General features: G+C 42.5%; 1 protein-coding gene across 2 annotated transcripts in view; it reads right to left on the reverse strand.

Moving 5' to 3' along the window:
• Positions 1-7715, reverse strand: part of zswim5 (zinc finger, SWIM-type containing 5) — a 40565-nt gene extending 32850 nt beyond the window's left edge. Inside the window, exon 1 of one of the 2 annotated variants that reach the window (XM_057056240.1) lies at positions 7152-7715. In XM_057056240.1, the coding sequence (XP_056912220.1) occupies positions 7152-7656 (505 nt within the window). In that variant the 5' untranslated portion in view covers positions 7657-7715. The remainder of the gene's footprint in view (positions 1-7151) is intronic. The other variant, XM_057056239.1, reaches the window with a different exon arrangement.
• Between the last annotated feature and the right edge of the window lie 15327 nt (positions 7716-23042).

A 23042-nucleotide genomic window follows, 5' to 3' on the forward strand; every position in this document is an offset into this window, starting at 1 on the left:
TTCCCGCTTTAGCGGGAACCTTCGCTGGGGCACGGTTTGCTAATGTGAGAGCGCCCTGAATCTAAAATACAAGTTTAGCAACAGCAGGAACATCCTGCTCACATTCCAGACTCACACTGCTCATTAAGGCTCTGGACGGTGTACCACAGTTAGAATCAGCCCAATTAGAGCAGATTTGTTACCTCACTGACTCAATCCATTCCGGTTTTAGCGGGAACCTTTGGAGGCAGATGTTTATTTGAGAGTGATAGTGGAACAAGCAAGACCAACCTTAGCAGATAATAAAATCAAAAGTGCAGGAGGTCTAATTAGCTGCACACATGCTAAATAGACACACAAAGCAGTTGTGGACAACAATTTCCTCAGATATGAGGCAACCAAAACAAAGTAAATAGTTTTAGCCCAACAATAATTGACGTCTCACAACAATGGACTGTCTTTGTTGGCAGGAGTGTTATTGAGACTGGCTCTAAGTGCTGTTAGGATGCTAAAAGCACAGGATGAAGGCACTCACAGCAACACACAAGTGTGTGCACATATTCTTAAGAGGGGTGATGAATATCCTTTCATATCCACGATGTATGTCCATCCATTTCAAGCGAAGACAGCTCTACAGTGTGTGCACATTAAAGACAAGAATGCCTCAACTACGCCAAGATTAAAACTACGATCAGCCAGTAGGAGCATTAGAAAAAGTACGATCTCATGTTCAAAAGATGGATAAATCACAGGAAAAAAATGGGTATTACTTTGAAGTAAATCCTTCACATGTGCTTTGATGAAACCAAGTATGCTTTGAATTCATCTTGTACATTACTAGAATGTGAACAGGGCCGGGGAATCGCATAGAACATTGGTTCCATTGTGCTACACAGACCTTATAAACTATAAAAGAATTTCTGACAGGTCAGAAAGTCAAATATGAAATAATGTAGAGCAGTAAGCAAGCGGATCGGCTAGACAGTTAGCGTTGGTCTGACTGAAATGACAACAGCTGTCAAAGTTTCGAGGCTCATCACAATTTGCCCGAGGCTGCAGATAAATAAATAAAGCCAGATCTACTCCGGCACAGTGACTTGGGGGCTCTGCCCGAGTAGGTTCCACTCAGCCGTGAAGTCATTAACAGCAGCACAGAGCAATGCTGCATTTACCCTCATGTGTTAACAAAAGAAGGCAAATAATGGAGGCTTTTTTTTTCTTAGGCCAAATGAGAAAATTAGTTGAATAATTGCACTTGCAGAACTAGAATGTTCCTGTATTTTTAGATGACCAGTGAAAGAAGAACCAAAACAGGGCTTTGCATTTGTGCTAGCCATCATTGCTTTCCTCCCCCACGCTGATCCAAATTCCCCCTCGGGATGGGCTGCACGCCACAGGCACTGGCTTTAGTTTCATAGATATGCCTGAATTCATCTCATATGGGAAGTGTTATGAGATTATAGTAAATGAAAATCAAGCAGAAATGATGCAGGGGGCCTATAGGTACAACACCCACGGTGAAAATATGACTGGACACACACTGGATCCCAATAAAAGACAGGTGTAGAACAGGGCAATAGCAGACAGCAGCTAACAGTTGGCCCAACCATTATCAGTGGGGGAATCACTCAGGACTGAGTAGATATGAAACAGCACTCGTTGTGTGTGTTTTCTTATCTCATCATATGCTGAGATACATGGTACACTCCAATGTTAAACATGTACACGCTAATGTCGGATGAAGTTGAACAATGTTGGCCTGCGAAGCCCAAAGGCTGAAAACACCAGGACAAAACCAGAGATCACGAGTGGAAACAGCTACAATGAATGGTGAGGCATCCTTTCAAAACTTCTTTGAAAAGTTCCAACCTGACAAACCAGTCCGAGCAAAAGTTCTGACGATGTGTTCTCGCTGTTGACGTCCTCTCTGCGAGTGCCGACTGATACGTCAAATTCATGTTAACCCAGAGATGAAAAAGGTCTGCTCAGCTGCCCAGTTTGTGCTGGAAAAACAGCTTTTGTGTTTACTTTACGTGTAGTCAGACACACAGGACACACGATTCAGAGAGGTAAACACCTGCAGCTAATGAAATCATCTCTGCGGCCTCCTTGAATTGAATTGAATCAGGTTTATTGCCATTGTTCATGTAATACACAGTATTAGCCATGATCTAGCCATGATCCAGAGGTCTTTTTCCATTTTAAAGGAAACTTTAGGTTTCTTAGACATAGATGTCAACACCTCAATTGACGAGCTTCAATTTAAATACAGTGTGATGATTTAAGTGACTTCTCTGAACAATAAAAACACGCAAATGTGATCAGAACTTTCCAACCACAGTTTAACGGGCTAAATGTTGAGCCAGTTTTAAGATTTGGATGTAGGTGTTGCAGACCAACCTAAAATCTGGCTTTGTTAGGGAAGGAACTAGGCCACATCTGTGTCCTATATCAGGTGCCTGAATGGATGAGCTGACATTTACCAATGCTGAGTTTTTACACCTACGTATCTTCACCAGTGGTGAAAAGATTTAGGAGGCTACTCATATGTACAAGAACAGGAAATGTATTCAACAATGAATTAACTACTGCTTCATTTTTACAGAGCATGTAAATATGCAAACATAAACTATACTCGAGCATGTTGGTATAAGCATGAACCTGTCAATGGTGCCTTCCATTATACCAAAAATACCTGAAGACTCATGATGGAGGTGGAATTCCATCCATTTATCAGTAATTTCACTACTTAGTTGTCAAACCTATGAGGAAAGAAGCAATGCTTTACCTCTTATTTGTTAAAAGTAGTGAGCGAAAACAAGATTTCATAGTAGAAATGCAAGTTGTCATAAAGGCTGACTCTTCTGAACATTTCCATAAATGAGTCTCAGGTCAAAGGGTAACTACTGAGTGGACAACAAACCAAGACTCTAGGAATTCTCCACAATGGACCTCAGACAACATGTGATCAGTGATCTTATATGATCGGCACTTATGCAAAGCTCAGATGTTCTGCGCTCTCCTCTGATGAATGGAGCCTTTACCTAATGTCCTCATCTTTCAATGGCTTCATCAAGACCTAACAGGAGAGAAGATTCATTCCATCAGTCTACTTTTTTTTTCCAGTTGGCAGGTATGAAATCAAATATGCTGGTTAAATGCCGTCAGTTCATTTTTGTGCACTGTGGAGCAGCCGAAGACAGTCAAATGTACCGATGTGTGAAAATAAAAACCTTGTGTAAGCCTCTAATTTAAAGAAAACATTGCAATTTTGTTATGTGAATGTGATTTGTGTCCCTTATGTGAGACACAAGTAAAATGCCCCAACTTTATGGAAACACACATGTGGAGTGGGGTTTGCAGCACACACCTGACTCTTTCCATCTTCCCCTGGGCCCCTGCCAAAACCAGTAACTCTTCCTCAACCAGTGGTAGCAACACAGCAGGGAAGACCCAGACAGACGGCTCAGCCTCCACTGATGTGAGAGACAGAAACTGAGGCAAAGTATATAAAGGTCTTGACAGGCAGAAAGCAGGTGCCTGGTCAGATGGAAGCATGGATTGAAGGATTGAAGAGTAAAAAGAGAATGAATGATGAAAACTGAGCTACATCCTTATGAGACTTGATCTTCTTTAAGGTGAAGCCAGAAGACCAGAATCACAGCAGAGACGCGAGCTGATCCATGCTAACTGAGCCAGGACATCCAACATCTGGGGGATCACTGGTGAGGCCACCCACTTTCCAAACTAGAAACATATACACGATCACTAAATGACAATATCCTCACTAACCGATAAAACACCGATAAATCCATCAACCTGATCAGAGTGATAGAAGGAAAACCACAAAAGTGACATCTGATATGACAAGAATAACACAGCTGCCAATGAAAGCGAGACAAGGTCCAACAAGACTAACGTAGCGGCCATTGTATATGAGAAAAGGCTAACGTAGCAGCCAGTTTAGGTCCAACAAGACTAACGTAGCGGCCACTGTATATGAGAAAAGGCTAACGTAGCAGCCAGTTTAAGACCATTAAGGCTAATGTAGGGGCCAGTTTAAGTCCGACAAGGCTAACATAGCTGCCAGTGTATATGAGAAAAGGCTAACGTAGCGGCCAGTTTTAGCAGCATTTGTAACATATGGGGAGTTGAATTAACCAGCCCGATGGTGTTTTCCTCCCACTGACTGACTGTCCTATACAGTCTAATCCTGTTCAACCACATACTGGCTTTGTCAGAGTCACTGATGCTTCAAAGGGCATCGGGGACCCATTACAGCTTTATGTAACGTTGCAGGGACGAGGCCATGCACACATATACACACAACCCCCTCTCTCCACCTCCCTTCTGTGAACAAGAGGTTTTTCTACAGCTGGGTAACAAAGCATGACCCAATAATCCCAAAGCTTGACTCAAAGCTTAAGGAACCCCACTTCCCTCCCTCCTCTAATATCCCTTCCTCCAGCTCTCTGAGGACTTTATAAGGGTCTGGAAAGGGGGCTTCTGGGTATACGCATGTATCTGGCATACATGTGGGGGTCGGCACATGTAGCTTTAATTATTCTAATTATGACTTCCAGCAAGACGTAGATTAATATGAACACATGTGCCAATGAGTTGCTGATGAGCTGTATCTTTTAAACCCATCAGGATTACCATAAACCAACGGACAAAGACAAGCGGAGGACATTTAAGGGACAGACTGGGAAACTTGTAGGTCTGAAATAAACAGAGCTTTTCAAAGGCACATGTGACCAGTTTGCACTTTACCAATGTATTATGACTACGTGCTCGGCGTGTTGTTATTTTTAGACCAATCATCACCAGTTAACAGTACACTCCAGTTCGATGTCCTTTCAAAAATATTTCCCTTTAAAAAGATTCCAGGCTTTCCAAGGGCTGGCAACAACTGTCCTGGGCTGACATGGACCATACTCTGACCCTCCCACAGGAGACAGTTTTTCCTGGATGTGTTTCCTAATCGTCACAAAGACAAATAAAGCATTTTAAAACTTTAGGGACTCCATCTCCATCATTGCAAAGTCTCCAGATGCACATGAGTTCAGATGCTAAGCTACTGCTGAACTTGTGATAGCTGTGAGGAAGACCGGAACGAAAATAAATCCCACGATAAACAGGGCTCTGAGCTCACCACTCGAGCCCGATTTGTCATTTTATGAATAAAATGTGGACTTGTGTAGAGTCAGAGTCTAAATTTGATTCTAATTTGTAATCTCTGCCATCACTCACCTTCTCTATTTGACATTTACCTTCAGTCGTATTTACAGATATACTTAACCTGAAAAAACACAAGTATTCTCCATTTTAAACTGCTCATTTCCCACAAAGTTCCTGTTACAAACAGCATGAGGCATTTCCACCACCACAACTTGAAATTCCATTCATCCTGTGCTGTGTGTCAGGTGAAAGCAGACTGTCATTTACAGGCGTGTAACGTGATCCTTAATGACAGCATTGTGCCTGGGCCAACTAAGATACCAACCACGACACACAACTACACACTTCCATGACGACAATAACTGGTTCCCAGAGTCGGCACAGCGAGCAGCCAGCCAAATCTTATCTTGTTTTCACAGAGTGATCCTGTGTTTTGTTGACTGAAAGACAAAACCCATACCTGCAGCAACTGACCTTGAAGAGAGGGAGGCTGAAACTGATTGGCCAGCGGGGTCTGCAAGTGTTTTCTCTCAGGTGAGTGCATTAAAAGTTTAAAGATCAACCCAAGTTTGGAACTCACAGGAGCTTCTCCAGTTACAAAATATGCACAGTGGTTAAAAGCGACAGCCAGTTGACGGTTCTGCTCAGGATGATCTGACAAACACGATCAAATGCATCAACCTGACTCTCGAGCTTCTAAAGCTGCAGGCTAACAGATCTCCACGAGAACAAATGCAGTTTCATATTCATGTCTCCGGTTTCCTTCAGTTAAAGGCCAGAATCAATGAGCATTTACAAGATGCAATTAGATCCAGCAGTCACAGTTTTCAGCATCCCCCTGGATACCTCAGAGCAACATGAAACCCAGACAAGCCTGAGTGGCTCCTGCACCATATGGTCTAAAAAAAAATCCTCCCAAACCATAAAAAAGCCTTTTTTTGGCGAGTCATCGGTCTGATCTCAGCCCTTCCAGTCGTGTCTGTGCTCATTTGGTGTCTGTGTGGAGGCGAGGGTACAGATCTAATGAGACTGGGGGAGCTGGAGCTGTGCGGAACGGCCCTTTGTTTGCCAACAGCCTCTCTGCAGCGCTGGAAATGCGAGACGCTTATCGATCATTTCAACTGGAGCCTTTTGTGTCGAACCGAAAGAAGCTGCGGGCCAGCGCGCTCACAAAATGCAGTTTAGTCTTATTAAAAACCCAACACATGCTTGAACTTTAATCAGGTTTCAGACACACACGCACTCGCAGCTCCTTTCCAACGTTGGCGACAGCGCTCTTTGTCCGGTCTGACCAGCGGCAAATAAACACAAAACTCGGGGATTTTTTCGGATTACCGTGGGATTAATCATATTAAGAGACCCAATAACCGCCTTTGTTCCCTGCCTAATCCACCCTCTGCCGAGTGCGAGTTGTGGATAACGACTTTTTCAACGTGGTATTGGCAGAAACAAAAATGAAGCCGTGACGCCGCGTTCGCTGCTTTTGTATCCGCGTCTGTCAACACTCCTCCGCGCCTCCCCCTCCGCCTCCGCCGGGGCTCCTGAAGCCGACCGCCGGCCAGCAAGGACGGGAGGTAAAGGGGGGGGGTGGGGGAGTGCTAAAACACCAGCCGCCCACCACCAGAAAACTGATATAGCGAGTGGGTCGAGGTTGAGGGAAAGAGGGGGCAGATTCGTGGTCGCCAGCGGTAACAGCAGCCACAATAGCAGCCCTTTAATTTTTCAACAGAGCCACGGCGCGACCTTATTTCGCTTCCATTTCTTTAAAAGGCAGCTAAAAGCTGTGTCAACACATTCCTCCGTGCGTGTCTACTAAAGTGGAGAAGAGGCAGCCGGGTGCGGGGATATTTGCGGGGACAGAAACGCTTCGCATACTTTCCAGGGTGGCAAGGAAAACTTCCTCAGCGCAGCTTCGGGAATGTCCAGCAGCACTTCCAAACGTTCCGGGACCTTTAAACCCAAAAGCTTCGACTCGCATATATTCCACTTACCGACTTGTAAAACGTTTTCCACGCAGCCGGTCTCCAGTAGTCTGATACCGCGGCGAAAAGGCAGCCCGTCTCCCGTCCCCACAGCTCCCGTTACCGCCGCGGTAGTCGTCGTACCTGCCGAAGAACCTCCGCCACCGGTGGCGTTTGTAGCTCCGGACCCAGCGCCCCCAGCCCCACCGGAAGCCGCCACCGGGCCGTCCTCGCCGGCGACTCGGCATTGAAACGAAGAGTACATGCATATTTCCTTTTCATTACGGGGAAAAGACCAATAGACGATGCGGCGCTGTACGGGCTCCGGGATCCGCTCGAAGCGCTCTTCCACTCTCTCGAAGGCCCACTTCTCCGCTACTGCTTTAGCGGCACAGTCCAGCAGAGACTCGGGGGAGCGATACCGGGAGCTGCCCCCCGGCCCTGGACCGCGGGGAGCGGGGCGCAGGCAGGGTCGTTTGCTGGCCGTTGGTTGGGAGAGGAGAGGATGTGGATGTTCTCTGCGTCCTTCCGCCATGGCGAGCCGATCTACACTGACGAGACGGCCGAGAGCAGACACCGAGCAGGAAGTACACGCACACACACGCGCGCGCGCTCACTGAGTCATACTCACTGGAATGTTTAACAAGACTTCCGAAGAAGCTTTTCAAAATAAAAAGGCAATATTTTCCTCATTTGCGTGATTAACTCATAAAAGCTTTAGAGAATAATAAATACCAACAAATTATCCTAATATTAGAATATTTACGCCATTCACTGACAACCAGGCAGATTCTTAAAAAATAATGAGCTGCTTTTGTTTTATATTTGTTCTTTGATTTAATTTCCTTTGTAGCGTTTGATGATTGCAGGCAGGTGGAAATGCGATGCCACATCTAAAAGATGTTTAAATTTAAATTTATTTTATTGGCATATCTACAGGCAAGCATGTGTTCACAAAGGATCCAAATTTGAATTGATCTATATACTGTATTTTACAGCTGGCAAGTCACACTTAAAATTCATCCATCCCATTAAATTCACCAAGCATAATTTCCAATTCAATCTGTTCAAAACAAACGTATTTAAATAAAATTAAGCAGTTTTAAACCTGCTGTATGCAGTGGTTGATTTTAGGCATGTAGCATAAATAATTTTTTAAAGACTTTTATTTTTAAGACGCTATTTTTCGATTTCCCGTCTGTTACACTACCATTTGAGTGACTTGATACATAGAGGAGAGAGCAGCGGTATTAATGGGAGCTCCAGGATGTGACACATGACCGATCAACACAATAACAACACACTTTAGCCCCTGATCACCATGACAGCCACCATTTTATCTACTGGTATTAATGGGAATTTATGCCTTCCCAATCAAGACAAATCCAGAGTAGAAAATATTTGTGTAAGTAGGTAAACCCAGTAGAAATACTAAACAACACTTAAATCAATAATAAATACGCTAAATAGTCATTTTACATTTAATCATTGAATTTAAATGTAAAATGAGTCTTTAGAATTTACTCCCCCCCCCCCAATGGTTTAATTATCCAATTTACACTAATGTGATAGAAAAGCCAAAAATCTCCTCATGAATAACAAAGTTTGTGTTTCACTAATTCAATTCTCACCATTATGTTTCACATACATATGAATGACAGCGGGTCATCCAATACACATTCATTTGAATACATGCAGCATGAGTTGAGTGAGTTTCACAGAAGAGGACAAAATGGATGTTAATTCAGACTTTCACAAGAAAATTGGGCTTTATTATTTAAGGCAACAAAATGGCTGCCAGAGTAATGAAGGAACACCGAAGTTTGAATAAACACAAACCTTTTCAAATGTAAAACTTCTTTATTTTGTGATATAAATGTGATATATGTGAGACACACAAACACACACACACACACACACACACACACACACACACACACATACATACATACATACATACATACATACATACATACATACATACATACATACATACATAAGACAAACTCGGGGCTACTTTTGAAAGACGGACTACAGTAATACAGCACATCATGGTGTGTGGCTGGGGCCCAAGTAAGGTATTTTGGGAGCCCAGGTTGTTCTGAAAGTGACCTTCAGCTTTGTTAGGTCTCTCATCTTCAACAAAGATTGCCCCTGTGGTTCTGGTCCTGCTGGAATATGAAAGCAGCATATTCGTAAAACTGCTTGGAGAAGGAAGCAAAAAGAGCTCAACAATCCTTCTTGAAGAGGCTGCGCTGATTGCTGACCTGATAAAAAAGTGCACCAACACCAATAGATGACACGACTACAAACCATCGCTGACTGAACACTTCAGGTTGGAGCTCCACCAGCTATGCCTCTGAGCTTCTCCACTCTTCCTCCAGACTCTGCTACCACGATTTCCTATTTGTCCTCAACCCAGATGAGACTGCTCTGACGTTATATCTGCTTGACACCTGGATCCAGGTCCTGTATTCTCTTGAACCTCTAACTCCAGCTGCAGTCTACTCTTGGTTAAGTGTCTCCATTTTCTTCAATGATCTTATCTTATCTATCCTATCTAGGCTGTGAAAAGGCAAAAAAACAATACCATTAATAACCAGTAAAATATCTTCTGAAGGAATTTGACTTCAGAATTTAAAGAGAACATTTTCTCTAGACTTTGTGGGACACTGTGGAAACATTCAATGAGCATCACAACATCCAAATCTATGTCTCGTGTTTTCTCTCACATCCTCTGAAAACTGCTCTTTGGCGTGCAATTACACTGAACAATAGGCCAGTGCAGGATGAAACCTGTTACCATGGAAATGATTATGATAGATTTGTGGATAGACAGAGTGTAATTGGAAAAAGATTGATGGTTGACAGGGTGAGGCAGAGAGATAGGAAAGGTTGGAAAGAGAGAGAGATAAATTACCAAAGCAGCAGTGGGAGGAGAGACAGCCCCATTAAAGCCTATCTTTCTGGGATTTACAATTACATAATGATGCATCCTCTACCTCATCAAGTCAATTGGCAGTTGCTCCTTTTGGCTGCAGTAGTCACTCCCTTTCCTCACTTTCCTTTCTTTGTCTCAAACAATGGGAAGTAAAGTCTTCTTTAAATCTTGGATTGCTCCTTTTCCAGTTGCAAATGCAAGAATCGAGCCCTGCACGTACAACGTTCCCTTCAGAATGTTATTTTTCTATTAATCGTGAACTAAAGCGTTAATGAGACCACAACACCTGGACTGTAACTCACACACAGTAATGTCTTTTATGCCTTTGAGCAGTTTGCTTTGCTCCGTACTGAGGATCAAGCTCTCCTCACCAGTTGACTGGTTCTTTGTTAATAGGACCAGGTGTAGTTACTGTATTTGCATTTCGCTGTCTCACAGCCCATCTAGATACGAGTTCAAGACTAAACTTATTATCATATTTCTAAACCCAGTGGTCGTATGCAGTGGCTGAATTTGTGCAGTGAGCTGAATAAAGCTGGCAAAAACAGAAATTCTAGCTGGGTACAGTTTATTATAGAGAGCAGAGTTGCCACTGGTCACAGCACCATTCTGGTTAAACCGGTTTGTTTCCTCCTATATCAGTCATTGACAGTGATTCTTTTGTTTCAAACATGGAAAACATTTAATGGAAACATTTAATAGGTACTATATCAATCCATTGGAGAGGAGAGTCTTATCGTCATCGTTGTGCCTGTGGTTAGATTTCATCAAAATTGGAGAATTTTTGGCTAATTACATCTGATCAAATGATTATGAAAAGACCGAAGGAAGTGCTGACTTTACTGCTGCATAAGCCAGATCATCATCTCCTCCTGACCTAGAGGAGCAGCTCCTTTCTGATATAAATCATGAACCACTCTAAAAAGGATGATGTCATGTTTTAACACCAATATATAACGCTGCGCGATATATTTTTACTTGTTCTGGAAGATAACTAATGGCTTTATAAAATGTACTGAAGTGTTCTTGTTTGTTTCCTTTATAGCTAATACAGTTGAACCCCCTCCAAAAATATATATAAAATAAAATAAATAACATGACACATGTTACTGCTGGTCAAATACTTACACTACAAAAAATTAAAAATAACACTATAAATCGCAACCTGGATTTAACTAAGCAAATCGGTAAGAGCCTCCTATTGGATAATTGCTGCATGGGCAGTTTGAACTGGCAAGAACAGTTCAACACAATATTAAAAACCAGAAGGATAGTGGGGCGCCATCGTCTTTCACGATCAATGATCAGTTAAATGTGCTGAAATTGTAGTATAGCAACAGTAGAACTCAGGGCAATGTTCAATCGTGAAGTAAGTAGTAAGAGCATTCCCATGTGAAGGGAACTCAAGGGATTGGGACTGAACAGCTGTGTAGCCTTAAGAAAACTACTAATTAGTGAAGACAAAAAGGGCTTCAGTTTGCTAGAGAGAATAAAGATTCTGGACTCTGTAGCAAGAGTCCAGAATGTTTAGGAGTGCAGAATCTAGAGCAACATGAGTCTAGATTCACCCTGTTCCAGAGAGATGGGTGGATCAGAGGAAGACCAGAGTACAGTAGATGAAGTGATGCACCCATCATGCTTGGTGCCTACTGCACAAACCTGTGGTGGCAGTGCTCCGATCTGGGATTGCTGCAGTCAGTCAGGTTAAGGTTCAGAAACATTATGATCGTTACATCTGATTGATCAGAGTGTGAGAGTGGTTCCGGAAGCATGAGACATGATTTTTCACACATGGACTGATGAACCTTTAAAGCTTTAATTCATCATTGTATACCACCATGCTTGATCATTGGCCTAATTCAAGAAGCAAGCACTTAATTGATTGTACATTTGTGTGGGAAGGCTAACCTTGCTGTGTGTCTTCACCAATAATGAATTCTGATTGGCAGGTTTGAGTCACCTTTACCTCAACAGAAACACTGCAATTGTTTAAACAGTAAATCACAACCGCAGTGTATCTGCAGTACTGTAATGGATTATAGAGTACATCTGACCCATTCACGCTACACTTACAAACATTAAAGTAGAGGTCCCCACACTCTCCTCTTTGCTTTCAGTGGCTGTTGCCAGTATGCTTGACGAGTCGTTTCCTGCAAGGCTTTCATTAACGGAGTACCAGCTGCAGTCAAAAAGACAAAAAACTAATATGAAAAGAGACGGAGCTGACAAAAAATGAAGACAATAGAGTGGGAAATTGTCAATGTCGACTAAACAAATAAAAATCAGGAGTGTCAACATGCTGACAAAATAATCGTTATAGGACCGTTTCATTGGAGACAAACTGAATATGGATCGGTCAGAAACGAACCAACCGTTTAAAAGATTCAAATGATAGAATAGAATACATTACAAAGCTTTATGCTAAACCCTCCAAAAATAAGGAATACAGTCAGTCCACAAGAAGAGGAGAAAAACCTCTGGCTTACTCATACTTGTATATTAGCAGGTCTAATTGCTCAGTTGGAATGTAACTATTCAACTCGTATTTGCAAGGTAGTGTCGCAATAAAGCACGAGTCTGCAGATTTGCCTCTGTTCGATCCACTACAAACTAAAACTGAGTTGTAGTGGCTCTTCTGGCTTTTCTTTCTACAAGAGTCCTCTTGGACCAGGTGTGTAGAGCCAACCATGCTCACCAGTCTTCTCCATCTAGTCAGTCCCGATTAAGGGGCAAGGTGATGGACCTGTTCTAGAGACACATTACATTGTTTGAGGTCTTAAGTTAAGATGTCAAGGAGGGCGTGAAGGGTGCCTTTGGGATGTCATCAGCCGGCATATCAGGGCTCCAAATCCGGGGTGGTCCGTATTGGATAACCCAGGGGCAGTGGGGTATCGTGACCATCCCACCTGTGGTGCCGCATTGCTGTTTGTAGAGTTCACTCTAATATAATAATGTGCTGAAACCAGTTCACCAGCCACCTGATCCAGGGTTTCCTAAAGTAGTATAGAGGGCAGAGCCTTCAGCTGTCAGGCTGACCCAATTGTTTAAAACAAGCTTATAATTGAGGCAAACACATAACTGCTCTGAGCAGCGCTGCTGTGGGCCCAGAGTGCTGGGTTCAACTACAATGCACCTGCACCTCTTCCCCCTTTCTACACTTCCTCTACCCTTAAAATTCATCTATATATTCATATTACCGCTGGAGCCTTGCATTCTCAAATCTTGCTGATCCAGAATATGGTCCATCAAGAGCTATAGGTCTGGTGGCTCAGCGTTCTATATGAGGACACCTGGAGATGCAGCTGGGCCAATGGACCTCTTTTCTATTAGCAGTAACACTTCCATAAACATTATACACTACAACCCCTACAACTCTAAATATAATGAAAATAGATACTGACGTCAGTGTTGATGCTCTCTGTTTATATGGCATCTACTGCACATCAGTCTGTCCCAGAGAGAGAGAGATCCTTCATCTGTGGCTCTCCTGTCTAAGAACATAGGGGGTCTCAACTGTGCACATTGTAAAGCCCTCCAAGGCAAACAGCATTTGTCTTTCTTTTTTCTTTTTTTTCGCTCTACATAAATTTTAATTGGTATGACTTGATTTGATTTGATGGCTCTGATGTGGCAGTCATCCAGGCTGGCTGCCAGGGTGTTGTTCAGGGGCCAGGTTTCAGCACCATAAAGGAGGACTGCTATGACAGAATAGAATAGAATAGAATAGAATAGAATAGAATAGAATATTTTTTTGTCACACACGTACAATGGCACAGCTCAGCATCTCTCTCACATGCAATAGAAAAAAAATGAAAAAAACAGATGCAAACAACATATAGATATGAAAGATATGAACATGAACAAGATATGAAAGATAGTAACATATTAAATACCTGTACCTGCGGTTATTTAGAGACATTAGAGGTGCCTTTATTTGTACAATGCTAGTGTGTATTGTCCGCCAAGGCGGTTATCTGACAGGTTATGTTTGTCTGTCTGTCCATCTGTCTGAGTTCAAGCTAAATATTGCCACTAAATATATGACAGGTATGTATGATATGCATGTAGTGCCACTTATTGTGACATTACATTACATAATGTGGTTTTAAATAATTTTTATTTCTTTGTTTGATTATTCTTTATTACATTTTTAACGAGTTGTAGAAAACAGCTCGTGTCATTTTGTGGTCAGATAAAATGCTCGTAACTTATTCAATAAATTATCAATATCTGATAATCCATCAAGTGTCTCAACGATGTTTTGTAATTTTCACTTTTACAACCTCTTTAGATTTTGATTTGCTGCAGAAATTAGAAAGTATTCAATGCTGTGAGATTGTGTGGGTGATCTAACTAAGATCAGAGCAGCCTGACACAGAAGTGAGGATTAAGACTGAAGAGCAATCTAGCTGTAAACTGGCCAGACGTGAGTGTGTGTACGCACGCATGTGTGTGTGTGTACGCGCGCGTGTGTGTGTATGAGACAGAGCGAGAGAGAGAGAGAGAAAAACTGACTGATGGAGCGGATGTGTGTTGTCACCTAATCATGAATCACCCCATCTACGGCCAACTCAAAAGTGTGTCATTTGTGCTTGAAGAGGCTCCCTTTCCAGTTCACTCACACACACACACGCACACACACACACACACACACACACACACACACAGCTGATGAGATGTTTTGTGGAGAAGTCCTCAGCAGAGGTGGCACAAGCCTTTTAGCAGCTACTTATGACCCTTCCCCAACAATACACACTCACTCTGGGCCTCCTGCAGTCGACTTTGTCCCTCCCTCCGTCTGTATTCAAAGGTTGATTTCTTTTCATCAAGGCTCTCTCCTTTTCTCTTTTCCACCTTTCTACCCTGCTGGACGCTCTTGTTTGCATCAGATTCAATCCCTCCTTCCCATCATGGCTCCTCTCTTTCACTCTGCTCGCCATCCTCACATCTCTGTCTTTTGTCCATTATCTCCTCTCCTGCCTTTCTCTTCTTGCTCTGTACTCCATTCTTTCAATATTTGTCTCCTTCACACTTTATCTCTTCTCTAGTCTCCTCTCGTTATGGATCTCTTGTCTACTTGCTCTCTTCTTCTGTGACCTCTCACCCTCCATTTTTCCTTCACCTTTCTCTCTCTCCCCTCTCTTTCCAGGCATCGTGCTTTGTGGAGACTCAGAGCCCCCACTTAGAAACCCAGAAGAAAAAAACTGTTGAAAAGCACACTGCTGTAGCACTGAGCAGGAAAGGAAAGGACAGCAAATAAAAGGATAAAGGCACATGTGGAAGGCATGAAAAGACATTATTATATAATAACAGTCATAACAGGTCATAATGGGAACAAAGTGATGAAGAGAACATGAGCAAAGTCAAAACAGGGGAGCAAGGTTTTCTCTTGTGTTTGGTTCTGAGTCTGGCTTTGAGCCTGAATGCATTGGCTTGATTGAACAGTATACTCACGCATATCACTATTTACAACCTGTCAAGGAAACACCTTTTGTCTTCTTGGAGCTGAAATGTCACTTAGTGATCAAATAAATTAATGGAACACTTGATGAGTCATCACAAGATTTATTCAATTCATTAAAAGGGAAAAAAGGTGCATGGTGTTTTCAACAGTGTCTGCTCCATGTTTTATTTGAAATTGCATTTATTGTTCAGTAACTATAAGAATGTACCTGTCTCTTTTCTCCCCTTTCTGCTCCCTCTCTCCACATAAACCTGTTTTTTTTCCTGCCCATTTTGGTCTCCGTATGGGCTCATAGGGCCTGATTGGAGAGTACGAGTGTATGTGATAGCTGAAATAGTGATAGTGTGTGATTTCCGTGTGAGTGTGTGCGTGTGTGGGAGAGAGACAGAGAGAGAGAGGGAGGGAGAGAGGAGAAAGTGAGGGAGAGAGATAATTTCACACCCTGCAGCCTACTGTCTCATCAGCTACCACATTGTCCAAATGGTTCTCTCAACTTGAGCATAGTTTTCATCCGTGTGTGTGCATGTGTGTGTGTGTATGTGTGTGAAGGAGAGAACTACACAATCAAGTTTTTGCTTGATTGAGTATGTGTGTTTCCTGCCTTCTTATTTGCATATTCAAACAGGATTAAGTGTATTGAGAGAATCGGCAATAAACAGCCTTTTGACAGGAGACAAATACAGCAGATTAGCATTTCAGATCAGATAACATCAAGAATAGAAGCTCACCCCATTAATGTCTTTGTTCTCTCTCTCTCTCCCCCTGTCTCCCTCTCTCTGCTAGTGTCAAATACAATGAGGCATGTAAAATGGTATAAAAAAATTAAATCAAATTTCTCATTTGAACAACAGTCCAGATCAGAACAGAGGCTGACTTGAAGCCTAATAAGATCCATCCAGTAAACTCTTTGTCCCATGCCTCAGACAAATACAAAAACAGGAAAGGCTGCTTCTAAAATCTGATTTCTTCTTGATTTCGAATGCTTCTATGTTGAGTGATCACATGATATTTCTAAATAGCAGCGAACTCTGCATCCTCACCTTGCTCACCTCTCTTTTCCCTCTCATACTCCACATGCATCTGCATTGCCCTGAGCCATAATTTCACCACTCATGGCCTCCGCGCCATCTCAATGGTGCACTCCATCATCTGCACCATCATCCAGCCCCCCTCCCCCACTCTCTTCACCATCATCCCAACATATTAACGCAAATGCTTAATCCATTGTTTAATCCTGAGTCTATCCATTTTGTTTATGTGTGATGGGAGTAGTCCATGGTTCCGGTCCACCGCACACAATAATGGAATCCTGGGTTCTGCTCTGCGACCCCCTTCTACATACATTCACGCATGAAAACCTCCCACACGAGTCCACGGTGTGATGGATGCAACAGCAGATGCCGCCTCCATCAGAAGATGTGCCATTTTTGTGATACTAATCACTTTTTTAGCCCAGGAACTGTGATCTGAATGTAGTTTGAGGGTTTTTTCCTCTTCAATAGCGAAGTTTACAGATTATACAACAAAAAAACAAAACCGCAGTAGCTGAAGCAGACAACAAAGATGGTTTTCTGAATACTCTGTTTAGAGTCTGTTCATTGTTTCAACCAATATGCAAACTATTCATCTCAGCATTTGATTTGGAAGGCCCCAACTGCCTTTTTTAATTTTTATAAATGAGCTTGTGTGTGTGTGTAGGTGTGTAGGTGTGTGTTTACAGAGGTGTTTGCGATTGGAGTTGTGATCATTATCCACAACCAGAGCAGTAAACAAACTTAATTCAATCAGGCCCAACTGTGAAATTGTGTTTAAGTGTTTCTCTTTCTTGTGTCAACAATGGATGAATAAATGTGATGTGACAGGCAGGGGTTGGGGTGGGGTGTGTGTGTGTGTGTGGGGGGTGATCAGATGAAAAGTGCAGGCTGTCAGCTCCGGTCTCTTATTGCAATGAGCAGATGAGCCTCCTGAACTCTGAAAACGCGTGTGTGTTGTTTGTGTTATATAGCTCAAACTGCTGGTGGAACTGATTTGTGATTTCGTGTAGCTGCACATTTTTTCCCCACACCTGTATGTCATCTTTTAGGCAATCATCAGTTTGCCCTTTGGCAATTTATGAATACACAATTTTTTATCACAGTTTTTATAGCATCAAATATGTAGATGTTTTTGCTCTTCCATAGAGTTACATTTACTGCTGATGCACCAGATTGGTTAATTAGATGACTCCAACAGAAGATCCCACTTACAGATGCAGGAATAGATTAGCGGCAGGTGCAGAACTTAAACAGAACCAATAAGCCTCCCGACAAAGTGAGAAAGTAAACATTGTACACCTCTTTAGAATAAAGATCTTCCCATAGGAAGAAAAACAAGATTAACAAAATCAAAATCATTCCTAATGGAGGTAGAAAAAAATACTATTAACCTATGAACCGAAAAGGCTCCAGGCCAGAGGACAACCAGAATCAATAGAATCAAAAGAGGCATGGAACGGGATGGAACTCTATCTCAGAATAATAATCACTCACAAAGGACGCAAACACGCCGTGGAAATTTAGGCTAGTTATGATCCTAAAGCCCAAAACTCACAAACAATTCACTCACAAAGAGGTAAAGAGGACTCTAACAAATGCAGCCTTAACGGGCACAGTTGCATCTTGAGACATATCTATACACATGAGTCAGCCAGACAGGTGACAGAAGTGACCTGAAACAAGAGGAGCATTACCTTTCAAAATAAAACAGGAAGTCATAGTTAGAATGCATGCATATCACCCCTCCCACCAAAAAAAAAGTTAAAGCTTACATCCTTGTGACACATGACAAAAAAGTTCTCAATAATGTCAAAAAATATACTCATATGCATCTACAGCTGCTTGTACAGTATATAAGATTCAACATGGTCAAGCTCCTCCCGCTTAACAACTATAAAGCAGACATCTACCAAGGTGCACACCCGGGCTATCTTGAGAGGATAGCATCAGGAGATCTCTGGACATTTTCAACAGGAGCATCTCACTTGTGGAACATTTTCCTATTTATAATCAGAAAGGGTGGCATATATCACATTTAACATGTCTGAAATCTTCACTAATTGGAAATCAAGTATGCAAACATATGCTTTTACCTATGTTTTTAAGTAAATATGTTTTTACTGTTTTAGTATAATTTTTATTATTTTAATAAATATCCTTATTTAATGGATTTGGCTCATTGGCATCAGTTTCTGTTCACTGTCCCTGTAAATCTAAAGTGAATAAAATGATAAATAAAAATTATTTTATGACTTTGCCTTTTTAAATAGTGTTAATCAAGTGTTTCCAGTTACTTTCTCTAATAAAAGTACAATAATATTTGCAGAAAACTGGCTTGGTGGGCCTGGCTATTTTTCATAATGTCTATGAGGTGGTTTTGATTGAAAATGATTAATAATCACTGCAGTATTCCACAGTTTCTAAGGGCATTTCCTTTATGATACAGCCTACACAGTACCCTCAACACCTGATTAATGCTGGTTAACCCTGTCTTCATAGACAGTTACTGGAGACCAGTACTGAGACACCTCTGTTGTGAAGTTAATGCCAGATTCTGATACAGACCGTTTCAATTTTTGCCACTTCTTCATCAATGTACAATGTGCAAAGTTTTCTTATCCCATAAATAGTGTGATATAATGGATAATGAGTGTTACTGTGTGTAGGCTGAGTGTGAGTTGGCTCTTTCCAGGAAGGTGTTGACTTGGAAACCATGGAAACTGCTGACAGAAGAACCTCTTGCCAACCAGTGGAAATGGCCCATTTGTGTTATTGTCGTTATGAAGTACTGATGAATTATGGAACTCACACTTTTTTGCCTTGACAAAGAGCAAGTTCTCAAGGAGGTGCTGAAGAACAGCCTTGGTGATGTACTGTATACCTTCTCTGTTCTTTGAGAATATTGGGATGCCTTCCAGATAAATAAGGACAAATTAGTTTAGCATGTCCCTGAGCATGTCATTCTTTGATGCATCTTGCTGCAAAGGTTACGGCCATCGAGTGCACTATTGGCTACCGGTTCTCACAAGTGGAACATGCCCGAACCCCGGCTGTTGGGCCAGGATTCAATAAGATCAGTGAGAGTCTGCAGGCCATATGTGAAGAGAAGCTGAGCTTGAAGAAGCGGCCTCAGATAGTGAGGAGGTTGTAAGCTACGTCAACTCACCAGGACCTCCTGAGCTACTGGTGATCCCTGTCTTTTTACTGGGTATCTAAAAACAAAACATCTGGCCATTCCACAATACAGGCAGAGGTTGAGCTGGCAACAGTTTATTTTTCTCTTATCCAGGGTGAAGTAGGTTAGTTTTTGGAACTGCTAGTGTCCCTGAGCTGGCAAAAGAATCTTCCCCACGATGGTTTGCTGGTGGCAGGCGACACTTCAGTACTGGATGCGCAAGTTGACCTGAGAGCAGAGCTCTGGAACAAACAGCTGGAAGAAGGCGCAGATTACAACAGGCTTCATCTGTGGCAAAAGTGCAGAATTGTAATGCAAACAGCAGGAAACACGTAGTGAGGAATGTGTTACTTGTCTCCAGGTCACAACTACCACATTCAGTTGCTCCCACCCGAGGCTCAGGAACTTCCCAGGAAGGATGAAACGGTAGTGCTGATTGTCACATGGGAACTGTTGAAAAGCTGGTGTTGGTGGAGCAAGCCGGGCTGGTAGTCATCTGCTGCAGCTTTGTGGTAACCACTAAAAGCAACTGCCCTTGGACTTCAGCAGCTGGTCTTCCAAGGCAGCAGCAAGTTTCATTGCCTTGTGCTGCTGGAGGATGCCCTCAATCCTCTTGAAGGAGCTTATTAGTAAAGACCTGCGTGCTGAGTCCATAATTGGCCAGATTGCACTGTTATGGGTTGCAACCGGACCCACTTGCAAGACACAAAATTCCGAAGAGAAGTTAATAATGACTTTTATTGAACCAGTTCTTAGCAGGGCGAACAGCAGACAATTCACCCAATCCAGTCAGATATATCCTGTGACTGCAATTTGACACGTTTCGAGGCAAAAAGCAGGAGACTTTTTGAATGACTGCAACATGTGCAAGGTTCTCTTTTGTTATTCCATCCCTCCAAATCCCCCCAACAGTACTGTGGGTGGCAGACAAACACATGCATTGATCAATTTCTGAATGTGAAACTGCATATTTTTGCTTCTATTTGTGTATTTGTGTGTCTGTGTGTGTGTGTGTGTGTGTGTGTGTGTGTGTGTGTGTGTGTGTGTGCATGTGTGTGTGTGCGGGTGAGTGACAAATATTAAGGACGTATTCACTTGTGTCAGCGTGTTTGCTTTCGCTGGCTGTTGTTCAAGGTATCAGAATGAAATGAAGTGTGAAATAAGCTTTTGTGTCTCTAGAGTGAAGTCTCATACGACACACATCACACTTACCATCTATTACTCCACCAGAATACCCCCTCTAAAGCTGTGTGCTTTAGGTCTTTACTAAACCAGCACATTCCCGTTATCGCCGTTTCATTTCCACCCACTTGCAAACTCATTCAAGACAGGCTGATCGAAGATCTTTGCAGGTTCAAACATTTGATTAACCTTACAAATACAGTCAGCAAGTCTGTCGGAGGTTTTCAGAAATATCAGTTGGATGCCAAAGATTGCATAAAGTGAATTTACAGTATTTGCCTGTTTGTGCGTGTGTGTATGTGTGTATTTGGTACATTGTCAATCTAATAGCAAAGAGGGGACATTTTGGTGAAGTGAAGATATTTAGGCTCGTCCTCTCACCTTCAAAGGGCAGTTCAAAAGCTAAGACCTGGTTTTAAGGTTTAGGTTGGAATTGGGTTCAGGTTAGGGTCATGCTAAGGGTTAGGGTCAGGGTCAGGTGGTTAGTTGAGATGGTTAGGGTTCGGGGCTGGGTAATGCCTTTTGCCTATGAAAGAGATTGAATTACAAGGATGTGTGTGTGTGTGTGTGTGTGTGTGTGGTGTGTGTGTGTGTGTGTGTGTGTGTGTGTGTGTGTGTGTGTGAGAGAGAGAGAGAGTGAGGCCTGAGGCGTGCCCATACGAACAGCTCCAGACAACTGCGTTACAATGAAAGCAGTATTAATTGTAAAGGTCAGCAGAAATGTTATGGACTGAAAGCCGATGATGAGGTCATGTAGGAACATTCCCCAAAAAAATTCTTCTCTTTTCAGGATTTAGCTTGATAAATTAATGAAGAATGTTGATACTGTGCTGTATAAATCTGAGCAATATTTAACCATCCTCTGTTTGGTCTACAGTATGACAACCAATTAAATGGTCTTTGAAAAAAGATTCCAATAAAAATGGAATAAAATAGATGGAAACAAGCAAACTAAAAAAGTAGATAAATGGTGCTCAATTTAATTTTTACAACCATAGCAGTGTTGTTTTCACTACAATAGGGTTTTATGAATGTGTCTGTGATTTATTCGTGGTACGTCTGCGTGTGCATAGATGTTTATCGACAGCATGTTAAAGCTGTAAAAGCATGTTAAAGCATTCTTTCACAAGTCAAGCTGTCACAGCTGCGGGCAACCCCGCCCGTGAGTCCTAGTTCGCCCCGTGCACCTGTGGCGAATCAGCACCATAACAAGTCCCCTTTTTAGTTCCCTGCATTACGCTGCCTCCCCGCCAGATTGTCCTCTGTGGTTCTCATGACTCTCCAGCGTTTTCCTGCTTGCCTGTCTGCCTGGTCTCGACCCTGCCTGTCCCCGACAATTCGATCCTGCCTGCTCCCCGGTAAATTCAGCCTACCTTCTGCCTGGTCTTGACCCTGCCTGTCCCCGATGATTCGATCTTGCCTGCTCCCCGGTGAATCCTGTCTGCCTTCTGTTCCTGTTAATAAAGCTGTGTTCAACCGAACTCTGGTGTCACTCTTGGGTTCTTGTCTGGTCCCTGACACAAGCTGCTTGTTTGTGAGACCTTTATTACAATGAGAGAATACTGTAGAAAGACACTGGTAACACAATGTTTTAACCCCTAGCCCTCAAATGTGATTTAAAACTCACACACTCTGCATTAAAACCCTCATCTACATCAGCTTTACATTTTCCAGTCATTATGTTGATTATCTTGAGTGGGTTTTGGTTCACTGGGCTCTATTAAACCTTTTTTTCAGACTGTGACAGTATAAGGAGGGAGAAGAAGTGATGACTTTTTATCCAGAGTGCAATCTCCACCCAGTATGTGTTAATGTGTTCAATGAATTACATTTTTAATCCCCAGTGAGTCCCTGAGGAACAGTAGCCTGAACCAGCACTGGATCTCCATTAGCTGGAACCTCCAGGGGGACACTGGCCTCAGTGTGTCCCAAAGGCTCTGCTCCTGCTTCATTTACTGGCAGAGGACAGAAGACACTTGTCAGCATCTACAGTTACTATAGTGAACACACACACATACACACACATATGCTCTTCCAGAAGGTGCATGTATAGTTTGCATAATGTTTTTTTTAAAGAAAGATGAAATAAAAACATCTCTGCTGTTCTACCAGCCCACCACTCCGG

The sequence above is a fragment of the Takifugu flavidus genome, chromosome 15 (assembly GCF_003711565.1).
Source record: "Takifugu flavidus isolate HTHZ2018 chromosome 15, ASM371156v2, whole genome shotgun sequence".
Taxonomy (NCBI): Eukaryota; Metazoa; Chordata; class Actinopteri; order Tetraodontiformes; family Tetraodontidae; genus Takifugu; species Takifugu flavidus.